This window comes from Arvicanthis niloticus, chromosome 17, assembly GCF_011762505.2.
Source record: "Arvicanthis niloticus isolate mArvNil1 chromosome 17, mArvNil1.pat.X, whole genome shotgun sequence".
Classification (NCBI taxonomy): Eukaryota; Metazoa; Chordata; class Mammalia; order Rodentia; family Muridae; genus Arvicanthis; species Arvicanthis niloticus.
In genome coordinates, this window is record NC_047674.1 from 44588949 (window position 1) to 44608766 (window position 19818).

The 19818-nt window shown below is 42.1% G+C and overlaps 1 protein-coding gene across 1 annotated transcript; it reads left to right on the top strand.

Moving 5' to 3' along the window:
- The first annotated feature begins 625 nt into the window (after positions 1–625).
- On the top strand, positions 626–19676 carry LOC117722532 (glutathione S-transferase alpha-3). The gene is made up of 7 exons (XM_034521741.2): positions 626–784; positions 6729–6836; positions 13305–13356; positions 14286–14418; positions 15508–15649; positions 17470–17601; positions 19304–19676. Exons 2-7 carry the CDS (start codon positions 6750–6752, stop codon positions 19421–19423), a joined length of 666 nt encoding a protein of 221 aa, XP_034377632.1. The 5' UTR covers positions 626–784; positions 6729–6749; the 3' UTR covers positions 19424–19676.
- The last annotated feature ends 142 nt before the right edge of the window (positions 19677–19818 follow it).

Genomic DNA, 19818 nt, shown 5'->3' on the forward strand with positions numbered 1-19818 from the left:
TTTAATACTATTTCACTTTGTGTCAAAATCGTTATAAACATTGTACATTAATTTACTGAGTAGGTACTAAGGACATGTCTTGTGCCCGTTTACAGGAACTTGACACAAACAAAATTCATTAATCCTATTGAACATATTACGTTCATGTTAGATTATATAAAGAATGAAACATGGAAGTGAAAATCACTCCAGACACAATGATTGAGAAAATTCAAAAGTAGCCGAGGGTGGAACACAGAGCATATCCAAAGGCCTTTTGGTGAAAAGGTAAAATCCAGGACACCCATGTCAATGTGAGGTTCAAAGAAAACATCTCTTTTTAGCATAAGCACATCCCCACAATGGCCAGGCAACAGAAATACTCCCTAGTGGCATCAACATGCTCTTTATAGCATCTCCCAGCTTAGTCAACAGAGACTTGACACTTGCTTCAGCCCTTGTCTGCAGCCCATGAAACCACACAGGAAGTTTTCTGGAAAATTCCATCTACACTGACTACCAAAGAGTTAAACTTGTTGAAAACCTTCCTTCCAGTTTCTGCTGCTGCTGGCCTTGAAGCAGAAACACATTAACCAACTGTTTAGCAACTGGGGCATGACTTTGCATTTTTCTTCTAATCTCTCATAGAAATTTCTGGCCTCTGGATACTGTGCGAGCAGCTTTTCCCTTATTGGATTGTCTCCCCTTAACTGGGAAGGGCTTATTCAAATGCAATAAATAGTTTATGAAACATCAGGAACTCTTAATGTGTTGTGGAACTTAGAGGGAACAGCTGTTTAACAAGGTAAGTACGGAATCAAATCAACTTTCCTATATCACACACATATACACACACACACACACACACACATACACACACCCCTTAGGTACCTAGAAAATACTTTAGCATAGGCAAGCATCTCTTTTATGCTTACATTATACAGACTTGGTGTACTTCCTTCAAAGACAGTCTAAAAACTGTTGATTCCACTTCTGCTGGATACATTGTTGCAGAGATTTAAAAAATTATGTATAAGAATTTAATGCTCAGAGGAAAACTAACTTTATAAGGAAAGAAGAGAGCTGGAAACAGCCTAGACAAATTGAAATTATGTCCAGGGAAGTGAAGCAGGGGACTTAGGCTAGAGTTACCTTTTCTAGAGAAGAAACCAATGTGCAATTGTGAGTTGTGATGCTGAGGCGAGCTGCAAGGACAAAGAGAATTAAATAGATGAGGAAGAGAAGAGGTCCTCCGCTCTGCTGCCTGAGATTTTGACTAACATTATGAGTTGTGTTTACAGTCAAACCGAGTGCCTTGATCATTGACCATTTTTGACTGTATTCTGTCTTATCAGATGATAGACCAGTGCAATGGACCTCACAAACCACATACAATCTAGTTTTAAGGGAAAACTCCTTGGATAAAAATAACCATAACTAAACCTGTTGCCTGACCTTTAAATCCTTTAGACCATTATAACCACAAATCTAACACAACTACACATGGATAGCTATTGTTAAGAGAGTTACATCTCTCTCTCCCTCTGACAATACACATACTTGAGTATATGTAACTATTTTTTTTTCTTTTATAGAAAAATTGAGTATACTCAGTTGAATTTAAGTGAGTCTGTTAAGATCCTTTTTATTAAGTATCATTATATTTTGACTGGTCTTTTTTTTTTTTTTTTTTTTTTTTTTTTTTTTTTTTTTTTTTTTTTTTTTTTTTTTTTTTTGCTACCCTTTCTTGCCATCTCTCTTCTGCTAGTCTCCTTTTTTTCACCAAATACTCCTCCTCCTTCCTCCACCTTCTTCTCCTTCTCACCCTCTCCTTCCCTCCCTCCCCTCCTCCCTTATCGACAGTGACCTCTGTTTAATTTTGTTATATGTACAAGGTATCTTGGCTATGTTCACTCCCTACTCCCTCCCTCCCTCCTTTCTTCCAACTGCATCTACGTATCACAAACACACCACCCTCCCACCTTCCTGTCATCTTCTTGCTTTTCAACCCACTGAGTCCAACTAGTTTTGCTCAAATGCACACAGATGTGGAATCATCCACGGTGTCATGAGCAACTTACCGAGGACAATCTCCCCCAGACAAGAAATGACTCTCTCTGTCTCAGCTGTCCCAGTCGCTCTTCAAGTGGGGATGGAGCACTGAGAAACCCTTCCCTCTCATACTGGAATTTTAACTGGCTTGATTTGGTACAGGTAACCATGGCTGATATAAGTTCAAGTGTGTAACAACCATGGCCTGTCAAGAGGACTGCACTTGACAGCCCTCCCCTCACCTTCTAGCTTGTGGGTTCCTGCTCTTCCACCATGTTTCCTCAACCAAGAGCAGAAGGCAGGACCTTTTCTAATTGAACTACAATTTTGCTTTATGCTGACATATCCTGAAATTCTTCTCTTGGGCATCCCAAGAATCCCAGCTTTCAGTGAGTTGAGTCTTTGAGTAAAACTCCTTGAGTTGCTAAGGTTGGCACCATTGAGCCACATTTTCCATGGCCTGAAACAAGGTCATAAAACTATGTAGGCTAGGAAAGTCCAAACTGAGATTTATTGGAGAATACTGCACTCCAAATATCAGGAGTGGCAGGTTTCATCTAGTCTTTGTCACTGATAGATTAGATCATCAGTGACATCCTCTCTGTGGGATTTAAGCAACTCCTAGCAGCACAAGAAAGGCAGAGACAGAGGTGTCCAACATCATCACCACTGTCAGTTGTATGACCTTTTCTGAAGACATGAGCAAGTGTCTACTCACCCCAAATAGGGCATCATTGACAAAGGAAAGAAATTATTTCATCCACATCTGCCTTGGTGAACCATGGCGGCGATTGGGGTTACTTACAGGAGCATGGCTGAATCCAAGGCATTGATAACAACTCAAAAGCTGCCTCCTAGAGCTTCCTGTCTAGCCTCATGGAAGCTTCATTGGAAAGATTTTTTTTTTTGGCTGTTGTTCACAGATTTTGTAAACGTGGGAAGGGGTCTTGTGAATCTTACAGCTTTTATGATCTTCCTAAGTTTCTTATGTTACCTTAACTTTCTTAGACTTACAAGGCTAGTTCTTTTTTCACAAGACTGTTTTAATTCAGAGGAAATCACTACACAAGACTTCCCATGTTAACTGGTTTACCCATTATACAAAGGACTTCCCTCTCTGTTTGAGGATATTGACAGGGACCCCTGACCTCTACCACCCAAGTGTGTGGTGGTTCACATGTTCATTGCCTACCTTCAGGTTGTGGGAGCCCAGTGTGTCTCCCCAACATCAGTAGAGGGCAAGCAAATAGGTCCTGAGGATCAGTGAGGACCTGACTTCTCAAGGATTAACACTTCAGAATTATGAACAGAGGGGACCACACGGGAACACTTGGCTGGTAGCTAGAATGCTGAGGTCACTAGATTGTGGAACTCAACAATGACGTTGAACAAATGTTAGCACTGGGGGAAAGGAACTGATTATAAAAGAAAGTCTGATGCTTCTTGAAACTCCTGATTTCAAAGTAGTCAGGCCTAAGACTTCATAGGAAATAAGTCGGTGGAGAAGGATATGGACTAGACATTTTAGAGGAGCAGGCTGGCAAGAGGCTACACAAGTAATGTTTGAGTGAGATGTGGTCCTGATGTGGAGGGAGGAAGGGAGACATAGAAGACTTCCAAAATCTACTGTGTCTGTCAAGTAACTCCCCAATCCCAACACAAAACAGATAGGGTCCCCAGTCTCTTAGCTCACTTGCCTTCTCTTATGGCTCTTACTTGCTTGGCCATCTGAATCAGGATTCATGGATTGAGGTTTCTAAAACACATATGTGAGGTTACTGTTGACCACATTCTGCTCTGCAGGGTTTCCACAGGCATATGGATATCTTTCAGCTCTTATAGAGAAAGGACCACATTGGACAATCATCATTCCCTGGCACATTGCAGTTGCTTCAGATGTGATGGCTGATGTGATCAGTCACACACTAGTCCCCCAGGAACTGAGGTGATGGTGAACCTGCTTCTGCAATGTCTCTGTTATGAATGTTATATGTATTAATTTATTGTGCTGCTCATTAGCTTCTGGAAGGAGAGTGTAACTGTCTCTATAGTCGGAAGAGAAAGTGAGATTCAGATTTAGAAATCTATTGAATTCACATATTTCTAAAGCTGGAAGGACTTAATCTGTAAGACTTCCTTCTACCTCTGAAGGTGCGACATCCTTAACCAGATATTGGGATACACCAGAGATGCAAATCCTTTAATTTACTACTGAAAGCAGTGTAGATTTGTTCATTTCCAAAGAAGCCCAATTTTTTTCAAACTTTTTTTCATGTTCTTTTTGCTTGCTTGTATTTTGATTTGTTGTTATTTTGAGACATCTGATTAATATATAGCTCAAACTCTTATTCTACTGCCCCAGCCTCCAACTTTTTGGATTATATTCAAGTACCACTTACCTAAAAGCCAGTTTTTTAAAAAAAAAAAAAAAATGGGACAAGTAGAGCTGCATTACTCGTCCTCACACTGAGTTCCTAAAATTTCAAAGTAAAGCACTGAAAACCTTTATCAGTCTTTTCTTTCTCTGATGTTTCCCAAAATCAGCCAACAGAAGGGTATTCATGAATTGGATGCTCCCTCTAGTCCCTCTTCCAACACTGACTTGGCTGAAGGACTCTGGGAAAATGGGCAGTAGGTTCTCAGAAGAGCAGCATGGAGCTCAGGGAGGGCTCCAGAGTGGAGTGGAGAAGCCCTGACCTGTAACCAGGAGAAAGCAAATAGTCCAATACTCTCAGAGCAAGACTGTGTCATTTCTCCCTGAACTTCATGAAACCCTCTGTGGTGGAGCACCAGGAGCTGTCCCCATGGTGGTTACTGACAGCACAGCTACTCCTTAGAACTGGCTCAGGCTGAGGAACATGTGAGACCCCATGAAATCATTCAGTCTCTCTGGTTCTCATCCTCTGTTGACTCTGTGAGGCTGTGTGATTCCCCTTGTCCTGGTGGAGAACTGACAAATCAACTCCTGTTTGAAGACTGGCAGATGTTCAAGTGAAGGGCGTTATGATGAAATACCATGTAACACAAGCCTCTCTCGATGCTAATAGGATTAGTGGGCAGATTTGAACCACTTGGTTCAGTGTTCCCAACAATCAATCACCTGCAGCCATGTGAACTTTACTGTACAGGGGAAGTGTGTTGCCCTCAAGTTCAGTCACTGGTCCCAGTGACTCCTGGGCGTTTAGTTTACTATACACCCATGACTTCATCAGTCCCAGCTATCCCAGGAGCCATTGCTTACAATATTTATTTTTATTTTGTGTGTGTGTGTGTGTGTGTGTGTGTGTGTGTGTGTGTGTGTTGGGTGTTGTGTCCTGCCTCCAAGCAGCCTGAGATGTGGAGCTGTCAAATATCATTACTGGATTCATTCAGGATCTCTTAATTATTAGCAATGATCAATTGGGCATATGGGCATGCATATATCCATCCTTACAGCCTATACACACTGAGACAGAAGCACATCTACATACTTAACCTTTCTTCACTCTAGTACTTCCTGGTGCTTTCCTAGTATATTAAAAAAACGTGGATTTCATAGCCCCCCCTCCCTAGAGATTTCCACACACATTTTGAAAACCAATACCTTTGGAAATAAAACCTAAATTTTGAATGGATGAGTTAAAACCAGAACAGTGCTTTATTTGAGCAAACTATTTATTCCATAAACCTCTGTCTTTCCAGCTGTGCAATGAAAAAAATTAGTAGTCCTATTACGTGTGTGGTTTTTTTTTTTTTTTAATTTGGATAAAATGAAGATGAGCTGATAAGAATACTGAGCCTGGTAGACGTGGACACTCTTAGCTTGACCCTACGTTATATAAAAACAATTTGATTTCACATTGAAATGCAGAAGCAGACATAGAAAAAGGAAGGAATTAGCATTCTGTGTCTTTGGGGAGAATTCTGTTATTTTGAGGGATAATCAAATAATTCTTAGCATACTCTTTCTGTGTGGCCAAGCGCATCTTCTGAAGTCTGATCTCTGCTTTTGATCAAATGCAGCCTAACAGCCGAAGGGCTGAACAGTGCCTGCTGCTGTGGCCATTGCTGGGTTAGCCATGTCCTCCGGGTATGATGTGCTCACTTATGAGGGTACAGATTCTTCTTGTCCTTGTTCTTCTCCCCAAATCTTCCTGTCCCTGCATTGATTGTGCACACTGCTTTAAGCTTATTCATGTCCTGTTTCCTTAACTGAAACTCAGAGACCAGGCAGTTCCTGTGAGTATTAAAGGCAGTGTGTTAGAGGAGATCTGGGCTGGGGATGTAGCTCAGGGATACAGAGCTTGCCTAGCCTGTGAAAAGCCCTGGGTTAGACCTTCACCAAGTGGAGAGGATATTGGAGACATGAGAGGAGAGAAAGAGAATGGGGTGGATGGGTGGGACCATTGGAGGTCTACAACAAATTGTAGCTTGCTGGTACTTTGTTTTCCTATGATGTCCCACACATTATCGTCCTCCACTCTGAACTATGATCCTATTTCTTTTAAGTCACATATTAACCAGTGGAGACACTAAACTGGTTTGGTGCAATCTGAGGGTGGCTCCTGATGTGTACCAATCTGGACCAAGGAACATAGTCCTGGAATGTCTCCAACCCTGCCATAAAGAAGGCAGATGCTTCTTCAGTTAGCAGCTGTTGTCCAGATATCCCCATAGGACAGACTTTTAAGAGCATGGTGTGCTTCATCCCTGTTTAGAAAACCCAAGCAATCGCTGCCATGTCGGGGAAACCAGTCCTTCACTACTTCGATGGCAGGGGAAGAATGGAGCCTATCAGGTGGCTCTTGGCTGCAGCTGGAGTAGAGGTATGTTCTGCATGAGTCTTTTAAGTGGAACCTGAAATTTCTTGTATCAAACACTTCCCTCACAGGAACTGACAAAGTGTCTTACTGAATGACCTAAGATTAAAAATTGCCAACTCTTAAGTGATGCAGATTATTGTTTTATGGTCAATCATTAACATTACAATATAGGCTGGAGAAATGGATCAGCAGTTAAAAACACCTGAGTTCAATTCCCAGGGTCCACTTGTGGCAGCTCATAACCACTTATAACTCCAGGTCCAGATCTGTACCTTCTACCAGCCTCCCTGCACACATCACACACACACACACACACACACACTCACATATGAAAAAGAGAGGAAATAAAAATAAATCTCAAACTAAAAGAAGTGTAAGTAGTTTATCAAAACTATACAATTTCTTTACATTTAAACTGTAAGTAAAATGGTAAACCTAAAAGTTATGCCATTTAGAGAAAAAAAATAAAAACATGAACACTGCCTTCTTGATGTTGTTCAGGTCCTTTAATGTTTAGTGTTTTCATGTATTGTAGTTGTTTTCTTACACAGATTCTATGTTTTGTGATTTGTGTGTGTATATGTATCTGGATGTACAGATGCAGATATGTATGTGGTTAGGCACACATGTGGCCAGAGGATAACATTACATTTCTCAGGTACCAGTCACCATAGATTGGTTTGGTTTGGTTTTTTTTGTTTTGTTTTGTTTTGCTTTGCTTAAAGACAAGTCACTGGCCTGGAGCTTACAAGTATGCTAGGTTTGTTGACCAGGAAACATCTGTACTTCTCCAGCTCTGGAATCACAGGCATGCTCCACCACACCCAGCTGTTTTACATCCCTGAAAGCAGAAAATGGAGCAGGATGTTCCTCTCTACAAATGAAAGATGCTTCCATTTTGAGAGCCACATTTTCAGCTTCAAAGGAACGTTCTTGCTACTATTCCTAAATGTCCCACTATGGTTCCTCTCCTCCTGCCCAGTTTTCAATCTACACATTCTCTATGCAGGAACAACTCTGCAACTCTGCTCTAAGCTATGAGGGCACCTTTGCACAGTGTGTGGTTGACCCAGCATTGATATAGAGCGTGTGAGTGTGCATGGGATCTGAGGGTTCCTTCAAGGGATGGGAAAAGAGCGTGGATGGGCTTGCAGGTGAAAGCCTTTTGCCTTAACAACTGCTGAGAGTGAGGGCCACAAAGAGGAACCTCACAGGTTTCTGATTACTTTCATGCACACCCAACACATCAACAATAAAAGGATTAAAGCATACACTCATGGGAAATTAATGTAATTACACTGAAAATACATACACCAAATGAGATGGGCAGGAGACAATACAAACTCTCTGCTAAGCATGAAACATGTTCCTTCAAATTAGCTAGAGAGTCAGGATTTTTTTTTTCGGGGTCCTAGAGATAAAGGGTCATAAAAGACTAATGGAATGCTTGCCCTTGAACATTGTATTGTCACTGCAATTACCATAGCTTTCATCTTAAAGGGAATAAGAGATAGCTTGTTCTATTCTAACTATCCATTGTGAGTTAATATGGCCCACAGAACACAGAATTATGTCATGCCACAAATCCATGTTCCAACATGAAAGCACTTTCAGAAGGTTTTTTTTTTTTTTTAATACTTTTACAGAACGAAGGTCAAACCAAGTTTAAAATATATTGGTAGGAATTTATTATCTCATCATGTTCTATGTCAAAATCTTCTAAAAAGTTTGTATTTATTATCATTTTGAGTTGTTAGATTAGATACAGGTGGAACAAGGAATGGCTGTTCTACAAGGCTTAAGATAGCCCAAGATAAAGGAATTAGACTCCAAACCTGTAAATCCCAATCTCTATAGAACATTGATGTTCCAATAGTATCTACAGACAGGTTCCCGTCAGAGGTTTTTGGTTCACAGTGAGACACAGTGTCTTTTTAGGAATTTTTCATTCACAGTATGAGAGAGGGAATCAAGATTTTTTTTCAGTGCTAAAAAACTTTTTTTTCAAACTTTTTGCACAGTAATCTAGCGGGGATCTTTTCGATTCAGCTGAGCACTGCTTTCTCCAGGCAGAAGATCCCACAAATGGGTGACCAATTTTCAAAGAAAAAAAACTCAAGAAACCTGCCAAGAGATCTTGTCCCTGGGAGGTAGTGGTAAGAAAGCTAGCGTTGAGGCCTGAGCTGCCCCACTTTGGGCTGCCAAAAATGTTGAGGCCTAAGCTGGAGCCTCACTTTGGGTGGCCTAAAATGTTGAGGCCCTCTCCACTCTGTGCTTGGCATCCACTGTATCCCGGCCCATGCTGCCACTCCGGTCCGAGTTTCTGGGTTCAGCAAGAGAGAGTGAGGACGGACTGGAAGAATGGAGACCAGACAGAGTGTGATTCAATCCTGTTTATTCTTCAGTCTCTCTTCCTAGTCCAAGTCCCAAGTCTTGAGTTCCTAGTTCCTAGTTCCTAGTTGTACTCCTTCTTGTTCTCTTCCAAGTGTCTAATGTCTACTCCTACTGGCTAGTCCTACTCCTAGTGGCTGAATCTCTGTTACTCCAAATTGTTCTCTACTTTCTAAAGTGTCTGATTCTCTGATCTTCCAAATTGTTCTGAACTCTCCTGTCTGCCTCTCGACGTTTATGTCTCACTTCTAAGCCATGCCTTTTGGTCACACTTTTAATCATGCCCTTAGGTCTTGTCTCTAAGTCTGATCTCTAAGTCATACTCTTAAGTCACACACCTTTAATCTCACACATCCAAGGAAAGTCCTGGGTATCTAAAGCAAGATGTTATCAGAGTGTGCTCAGCTGTTGTAGGCTATTGTAATACAAGTCTCATGTCAGGGTATATGGCTCAAGATGGCTGCAAAGCTGATAGCCGCTTTCTGCTAAAAGTCGGCCCCCAACAAGCTAGAGCCACTCATATGAGGTCTTATCTTTCACCTGAGCTTCTACTGCCCCCTCAGCTTCATAGCAATGTGTTTTCCAAAGCCTAGGGTTACTTACTACCCATTCTCATACTCTGTTGTGAATGTGGCCTGATCCTGTTTCAAATCCAATGAAGGAACAAGAAAAAAATTGTGTGGAGTCATCACAGATTGTTTTCTTCATACAAATGAATGTCTGGTTTCCGGGGTAACCAGATGGCAGCCTTGTGTTTCAAGACTTCCAAGCCTCTGGGCTGAGGACCATCAGGACATACAGAGCAGGAAGCAGTGTTGCCAGCTCCCTCTCCTGCCTCTCAGCCTGACTGAAGAGCCTGCTGAGAACAAGTGGCCTGGAACCTCTGGCTCAGAACTTCTGTATCCAAAGGATGATTGTTATCGCCACACCCATCATCCTCCTCACCATCAGCACCACACTCCCAGCCCCACCTCACCTTGCCCACCCTCCTGGGATGACCACTTTCTAACCCTTATGTTTTTTCTGAGCTGGATGTTTGTCAAAGTGTTATCATACTACCTTATTGTCTCTGGAGTGTGATACCATGGGATCATATAGTGCCACAAGAAACTGATCTGTGGCGCATGCTAAATAAGCCCAAAGTCCTGAATTTTTACAACCAAGAACTCTATGAAAGTCACTAAAAGTAACACCGCTGTATTATGTAATGGTATTTGCTTTCTGTGGGGCAAGTGAGGTATTGAGTGTTTTAAAAACATTCCAGTATTCTTTTAAAAAAGAATATACTTTCTCTAACTTTATAAATGAGGAAATGAAGTCTTTCCCATGTCAAGTGACTGATCACACCATCTCACAGCTAACAGGAGATATGACCACAAGTGCAAACAAACATGTCAACTTTAAGAGTCCCATGCCTTGATGACTCTTTCCATGGGCTTTCCTTTGGCTCTGCCTACAAAACAACTTGTATTGTTTATATGCAATCTACCTGTGCTCTTTCTATGAAGTATGCATGGTGACTGTAGTTGTAGCAGATGCAAGGCCCTGCTCCCTGCAAACGTCATAAGCACAATGACTTAATTTAGGGAAACATTTAGATTATGGGATATGGTTTTAGGACAAAGTACATTTTTCATCAATATGAGAATAGTTAAGGTATATTTAAAAAAAAAAAAAAAAGAGAGAGAGATGGTGCCAAAAGGTACCTGGGAATAAGAATTCCTGAAAAGAATCGAATTCTGCAGAGGCTGATTAAGACTATGAAGAGTTTGGCTGTCACAGACCCAGAGGCTAATTACTATCTAACATAGACAGCCTTGAGAACTCTAAGGAGGTATTACTTGTCCACCTCTGTGTCAGACCCAACATCCCATAAACAGATGAAAAGTTTTGGAATGTATTTACTTAACCAAAACTGATTCACCACCAGTCAAAGGGTTGAGATGTTTTCAGGTAGCACAGAGGTCTATAGTTAAGATCCCACCACGTGACTATAACCCACCTCTTATTGTTTCCAACATCTATATTTTCAAAACACCTTTGTCATGTGACTTCTTTGTTCTGCTGCCATAAAAATTGATTCCATATTGAAACAATTGAACTTGGTTTAATCTAAATTCATGTTCTCAGGCCATAGCCAATCAAACTTAGATCCAAAATAAATTCTCTTATCTCCTTTTGAGTTGAGAGATACGTTTTTTGTGTATATGCATCCATCTTTTACAGTCCTAATGATGTCCCCACCCCTTGCTAGCTATAGCATTTGGGGCAGTGGTCCACACCTAGCCTGGACAGCATTGTAGAGCTGGCCCTGGTGATGTGGGTACAGACGAACCAGCCCAAGGGTATGAGTATAAGAGAGCTGACCCAGTCCCTTGTTGGTCTTTTGGTGGCATGGGCACAGGAGAAATTCCAACTGTCCCCCATCTGTAGCCTGCAGCAAATGGGAGAGATGTCCCCACCAACTCTGCCACCAAGGTAATGTGCAAGAGCTGTCCTTGGTCATCCACTACAGCACTCTAGGGAGCAGGCCCCACTTCTTGATGGCGCAGCATAGTAAAGCTGACTCTGGGGGGCACGACCATGAGAGAGCAGATCCAGGGGCACGAATGCAGGAGCTGGACTTATCTCTTGCAGGGAAGAACTACAGAGCTGGCCCTGGTGGCATGTGTGTAGGACAGTTGGCTCCAATGGCCTGAGCACTAAAGGGCCAGTCCCTCTCCTTGCTGGCTGCTGTAAGCAGGAGAGCTGGTCCCATCTCTTGCATGTGTAAATCAAGAGACCTGGTCCTGGTGCCATGAGCACAGGAAAGTAGGTAGGCTGAACAACACAGCCACCACTCAAGCCCAGATTCAGGGCTTAGACTAGGCCAGCCCCAACATGTATCCCACCTATGAACTGCTGGGCCTTCTGAAGGGGCCAGACCTGCAAAATCAAAGCATCAGGATCTCCTTGACACAGGGCAACAACAGAATATCTGAGAGGAATCCCTGTGAATATCCAGTACCGACAGTGTAGCAGAAGCCAGAGGCCACGAACCACACCGATGACCCAATACAATGAACATTTCCAAGTAAAGCTATTTGGGTAAGCTGTGGGACATACTGTGACACACCACAGCTTCCACAGCAAGATTTTGTTTTATTTTGTTTGTTTTTTGTGGGGAAGGTTGCAAGGGTGGATGGAGGACATGGAGGGATGGGGAGATGAGTGGGTTCGGAGTTGATATGACATTCACGGAGAATCAATAAAAAGTTTCTACAAATCTTAACGGTGTCTTATGCTTGCTGAGGACTTAATATACAACTAGTGGTTTTAAAAGTGGTTTGCATGCTTCAGTGATTTAGTCTTGAGATCAACCCAAAACAGACATTGTAAAGAAATGCATGCTATGGAGTAGGTTACTGAGACACAAGAACACCCAGTGGCATGGCCGATGTAAAGAACCTAATACATTCAGAAGGCCATACCCAATTCACGAAGCCATCTCAGAGCTCATAGATTTTAATAACAAAAATAATGTAGAGACATTAATTTCTCCTTACATTAGGGACTCTATATAATTGTGCCCCCATTTTCCAGGACAGTCAATTTTACTTGTAAGAGTAATGTAGAAAACAGGAAGTGCTTCACTCACAGCAGGGCTCCTGACAGATAAGTGTTGTTAAGTACAGTAGAAGCCAATTGGCAGGATGTTAGACACATATTCTATGCTGGAGACACACAATGTTCCTTCCGATTACACTTGGGATCAGATGAAATATTACAAATGCATAGCTAGAAGAGATGATCAGTGTATCCCTGCCACTGGCATTCCTGAAGCTCATGTCTTAGTCACTGGCATAGGAATGGTCCTAGGAGAGGTGACATCAACTACAATAAGGAGAAGCGGTGAGTTGTGACCATAGCTCCTTTCATAAGACACTTGCTATAAGTTCCCTTAAGCTATAACTGGCTCATCTGTGTACTTGACACCAAGTTAAAAATAGCTTTCTTATTTCATATATTCTATGGACAGGACCTTTAAAATGAAAAGTGAAACTAGTTAGTAAAGATTTGTTTGCTCTTTCTGTTTTCTAGTTTGAAGAACAATTTCTGAAAACTCGGGATGACCTGGCAAGGTTAAGAAATGGTAAGAAACGGATCTAAATGTTCCTGAGGAGGGTTCTGGTGGAAGCTTTAAACATTAAATAACCTATCCAATTCTTGTGTTCACTGATGGATAAGGTGGTAGATTGTAAGTCATGGGTCTTCTCTATGTGCAGATCTGAAAAATCTCTCAGTTAAAGAAGCCGAAAGGCTCTTTATAGTTGCTACCCCAGAGCATGGCTGTCCCATCCCTGCTTTCACATGCTCTCTGCAGTTAGCTCAGCCTCCCACAGTGCCCTCCATCCACATACAACTCACTGGATGCCAGGAGCAAATATGTCAATCACTTATCCTGAGTTCTAACAGGTTGGACAAACTAATTCGCTAATACTGTATTCTAGGATTAACAGAAAGATTATACTGGTTATGTGGAAGACTATGAGAGAGGATAAGGGGAGAGAGAAGGCTAACACCTATGAGTGAAGATCACTGTAGCCAGCACAGACTGTCCCTCAGTATTAGTTGAAAAGCACACACTGCCCCTAACTGGTGTTAGTGAAAAACACACAGAAACCTACATAGAAGCAATTTCATGATTTGACTTTGATGCCATGAGCAGCATGCAACTTTAGGACTTTCTTTTTTTATTGTAAGGAAACCCACTGTCAGTTCAATTATACCTCCTTCAACTTCTTCCTAAAATATAGATGAAGATGAAATAAACACACCATCACATCCTGTCAACAGATACAGTATTAGGGTACACGGTAAGAAATAAAAACACCAGTAAAATAATAGGCTGGATCTTAGAAGACACCAAAGATGCAGGAAACAAAATACTGAGTGCTATTTTCACTGAGTAATTACTTTTTGAATTTTCAGTCATCTCATCAAATATGTTGTTTTAAATGTATCTGACCATAGATTTTTATAACTTATTCTACTTTCTCTTTCTCTTTGCTTCATCAATAGATGGGAGTTTGATGTTTGATCAAGTGCCCATGGTGGAGATTGACGGGATGAAGCTGGTGCAGACCAAAGCCATTCTCAACTACATTGCCGCCAAATACAACCTCTATGGGAAGGACATAAAGGAGAGAGCCATGTATGGTAGACTTTCTCTGAATGATTTGGGTCCTATCTTGAGTAAGCAGAAGCAAGGCAAGGGATTCATGAACACAAGGGGGTTGTGGGCTTGGATGCGCATACACTGACACCAGTTAGGAGGAGTTCCATGGAGACGAGGGAAGAATATGAGGGGTTAGAGATGTGTCGTTGTAGAATAGGAGATGTTGGAGTCCTGTTTCCAAAAGATTTGTTTAATCTTTAGAAGCTTTATTCTAGCCTCTAACTTTGCACAAAGGCCAAGTCTTTGACTGACAGAAAGGAAAGGGATCCAAAGATCTGACCTTCTAGTTCTGGCCATTACAAGACATGTAACAGTAACCATGACCCTCAGTTACCATCTAAATCTACATACAGTTAGCCTGCCTGTGACTCATCGAGTCTGGTGCAGAGACACCAGGGTTGTACGATGCTTTTCATGGGAACTGAATGAAGGCTTTTCGAAGCTGCCAAGACTTAATCATCAGATCTCCTCTCTCCTGTGATACAACCACTCCATTCAAACAAAAGTCTTCTGTGGAACTGTGGGATGTTTCTCAAAAAGCTAAACATGAAGTCACCAGCAGTTCCATTAATAGATAAATACACAAGAGGAATGAAAATACATGCTCAGGAATAATTGTACAGTGATGTGCCCAGATGTGCTATTTATAATGTTAAAAAAAATAGTTTAGAAAAATGAGCCAAGTGTTCACCAAAGACTGGATGCAGAGAGAACACTGCTTGCCAGACATTCAAGTCATTCAAAGTAGTATGTTTCTGGATGTGATGGTGTTTGCCTTTAATGCCTGAACTCAGTGACAAAGGCAGACAAACTTCTGTGAGTTTAAGGACATCCTGTCACCATAATAAATTACAGGCCAGCCAGAGCTACATAAAGAGAGATTGCCATTTAAAAAAAAAAGTCTAAAAGGATTGCTAAAATAAAATCAGGTTAAAACCAGATCACTGTTACTGGCTCCATCCATCTAGCCATCAGGGTTGAACCATTTTACCATACCTTTTTACATCCTTTAGTAATAAAATCTGAGGCAAGAGAGATTTGGCAGAGTGCTTGTCTGTTTTTCAGCATTGACATGTATACAGAAGGTATGGCAGATCTGGATGACATCGTTATCCATCACCCTTACATTCCCCCTGGGGAGAAAGAGGCAAGTCTTGCCAAGATCAAGGACAAAGCAAGGAACCGTTACTTCCCTGCTTATGAGAAGGTGAGTGGAAGCTGACTGACCTTCCCCACATTCAGAGGGTCTAGGAGCCCTCAGGGGACAGTCTTGAGCAGCCAAAGTTGCTATAACAAAATGCCAACCACTGTGTGAGTTAAACCATACTATGAGGTATAAAATCAAGACCCTGTAGATTGATGTCTGGCCAGACTTGTTCCTTAGATCATGGATGCCTGCCTTCTATGTCTTCAATTGAAGACAGGTTGTAGGCTTTCTCTGGAGTTTCCTTGTTGGGAGCAGGGAAACCATTCATGAGCACTTAACCTGTAGAGTCTATTTCCCTCTCAAGGGTCCTACTTACTAACAGCATTGTGCTGTAGGATGGGGATCGGTTCAAGACTGTCTGTATTTTGGGTTACACAGGAGAATTGATCTAAAAAAAAAGAGAGATACTACAGGATTGAAATTAGGTTTCTCAGCAGCAGATAAATTGAACTCAGAACCCAGTTTTTCAGAGCCTCTTTTTATTACACAAGAGGCTTTTTAGGAAGTCAATTTCCACATACCAAAACCTCTTATCTGATCTAGGGGTTGTCTGAAGGAATCATTACCTAAGGAATTCTCAGATATATGAGAGAGTTCCTGGTTCACCAGGTATGTCTCAGGACTAAGTTCTGCAAAGGCTATAAGAATTCTACAGAAGAGCAACCTTGTAAAATCTCAACTAACAATCACCGACTATTTACAAAAGGCCACTTCAAAGCCTAGGTGCCTTCACTCCAGAATTCATGCCAGATGCTATGAATTCTGCTAAGATTCTGTTACACAAGACAAGGCTAAAACAGAGTTAGTTTGAAGCTAACCTGGGCTATATGAAACCTTATATCCAAAGTAGGAAGAAGAAGAAAGAGAAGGGGGGAGAAGAAAGGGGGAGGGAGAAGGAGAGAGGGAGAGAGAGATGGTTCAAGGGAGGGAGGAAGAGGTGGTTCAGCAGTTAGGAACACTGACTGTTCTAGAGGTCCTGAGTTCAATCCCAGCAACCTCATGGTGGCTCACAACCATCTTGTAAAGTGACCAGATGCCCTCTTGTGGTGTATCTGAAGACAGCTACATTGTACTCATACATATTTCTAAAAAAAAAAAAAAAAAAAAAAAAAAAAAGGAAGGAAGGAAGAAAGAAAGAAACAATGTGTTTAAAGAACACATTGGGTATCATCTATTTGATGGCAAAATCAGCATTCTATGGTGCTGGCTTTGTTGTATGTATCCGTTCCTCCTCATCTCTGCCCACACACCCTTCTTTCCACCAGCTAACCATGTTTCTTTCCTAGCATTTGGAAACTCATTGTAGACATGTATTTAGTTAACCCTTCGATGCTTCAGCAGTGCTGAGGATCCCATAACATAAAGAGCCTGAGCCAATGTTGCAGAGATGACAGTTCAGGCTCAATGTAGATGCCATAGACAGGAGGACACTGGGAAGCAGAACGAGGAGGAAGATAGTCACTGAAACGGACTATACATGTGTGAAGGGTGCGGTCACACAGTGAAGCCACTTCCCACAAAGAGACTATAGAGAATATGTGGGCCAACCCCAAATGTCAGGGCCTTCAGGGTAGTTAGGAAGAAATGGTGTCTCTGGAGGTAGGAGCTTGGCACGTCCCTAAGATGTAGTGAAGGACAGATGACAGATGGTCAGAGATCTGCTTCTTGATTTTATCATGAGCCAGGGCCTAGAGACAACCATGGGGCCCCATACTCACCTAAGGAGTGAAGAGGCATTTGATATGAGAGGCTCAGGAGAACTCAAGGGGCCCCAGTCTGACACCAGTTGTCTTCAAGATCTAACATCTTGAATTCCTCAGGTGTTGAAAAGCCATGGACAAGATTATCTCGTTGGCAATAGGCTGAGCAAGGCGGATGTTTACCTGGTTCAAATTCTCTACCATGTGGAAGAGCTCGACCCCAGCGTTTTGGCCAACTTCCCTTTGCTGAAGGTACTCTGTTTCATAATAGGACAGCCCATATCTTATTTATGTTATTCAACCCAATATTTTAACCAGAAGGTTAACAGTGATGTAAGTTCCAGTGTTGCTGGAATCTCCAACCCCAATAAGCCCATATAAAAACACACAATCCAGTTGTTATAATTATAAGTTATATGCCTAGATTGAGAAGATCTAACACAATACTAACTTATTCAACAGATATAACACTCATTGCTACTTTCAGTTTCTCTTGGCCACATGTTTCTAGTCCATCATGGCTTAATCCTCGTCTTCCTCTGTCCTGTCTCCTTCCCCTCCTGTCCTCTTTTCCTCTCCACCTGCCCTGACTCTCACACCTCCAGTCCCCCCCCCCTTTCCCCTCCATTGCCCAATCACAGGCTCTAGCCTTTATCGACCAGTTAAAATGGGGAGAAGGTTCACATGAGGTCACGTGATCACGTGATCAAGTGATGGACTGCTCATCGGGGACAACCCCTCTTGAGGAAACAGAACTCACATCAGAACACAAACAGCATCAGAACAACCCATGACATTCCAGTTTCTTCCTGCCTCCACAACTACCCCTCTCCTACAGCCATACCTACACAATGAGGTTTTAGACCCTAGTTCCAAGACATGAAAAGAATCCTGTCACACGAGGAAGTCTGAGGTGGATGCTCTCTCAGGAGACATATTTTGTCTTGTATAATGGACGGAACCCAGGACCTCACTCTCCCCACACCCTCTCCCACCTTGGATCTGATCCTGATTTCAATGGGCTTCCCTCTATCAAAGGTGCAGCCTTGTCCTTCCATGCTGAAGGTATCTGGAGAGGTCTTTTTCAGGCTTCTACACTAACGAGCACTGTATTTCTCTCTACAGTGACCTCCCTTCGTGGATCACATTCCATCTATCTATCTATCTATCTATCTATCTATCTATCTATCTATCTATCTTTCATTTATTTATTTATTTATTTATTTATTATTTATTATTTGAGATACAGTCTGTCACTGAGCCTAGAGCTCATTGGTTCAGCTAGGCCGGCTGACCAATGGGCTTCAGGGTTGTCTGTCTCCACCATCCGCACCACAGCACTGGGGCAGAAACACATATGACTCTCCTAGGTCATATGTGGATTGGGGGATCCAAACCCATGTTCTCATGCTTACAGAACAGGCATTTTTGCCCACTGAGGCATTCCTAAGCCCTCCTGCTCTCTTTTACCTTTGTTTTCTGTGGTGCTTGTGAGTAAACCTCGCCTATATAGAGGCAAGTGCTGTACCACTGGGCTACACTGCCAGTCCCTGCTACTCCCATTTTCCTTTCTCAGTGAAGGCTGGTAGTGACTAGATCCAGGTTCTCCCATTCTTCTTTCTACTACCATCTCTGACTCTATTAGCTGTTAGGGTCTGTCTGTGTATCAGTATCTGAGAAACTGTTCATCCTTAAAGTCTACAGAAGTGATGAGTCTGCAGGATTAACATCCAAAGAAAAAGAGGGAACAGCTTGAACAAGTGAATCTTTAAGATATACTGGGGCAAAGCTCCATTTCTTCCTCTCATCTTCATCCTTTCAGGGAGTCTGTCTCTAACCACCCTGGTGCTGATGGAGGGGCTCAGTTGGTTGTTTGGCTGGCAGGGCCACAGGGATGGGCAAACAATAACTCCTTATTCAGCTGCTCTCTGAGACTCTGATTTGTCTGTTGCAGGCACTGAGAACCAGAGTCAGCAACCTCCCCACAGTGAAGAAGTTTCTTCAGCCTGGCAGCCAGAGGAAGCCTTTAGAGGATGCAAAATGTGTAGAATCTGCAGTTAAGATTTTCAGTTAATTCAGGCAGCTATGGATACATCGTACCCACAAAGCCAGCCTTCTAGAGCTTTGCAACAATGAAGTGTTTTGACTAAAGTTTGACCCTGCTTATTGGGAGGCTAACATGATTTCTAAGACTGCTGTGTTAATTCATATACACACGACTGATGAGGAATTGCTTGGGTTGCTATTTGGTTGTAGTTAAAATTGAAATCATGGTCACTTCCTCTGATGTTACTTTGAACTTCAATAAAAATTGAACAAGCTCCTTAGACTCTGGAGTAGTCACACATTGTCATGAAATAGTTGTAATGTCCCTGACAAACAGAGGAGAAATCCTGAAGTCAAACTCTGGCTTATGCAAAAATAATCTTCTCATAGGGACAATGACCTTCCTAAGTACACACATACATG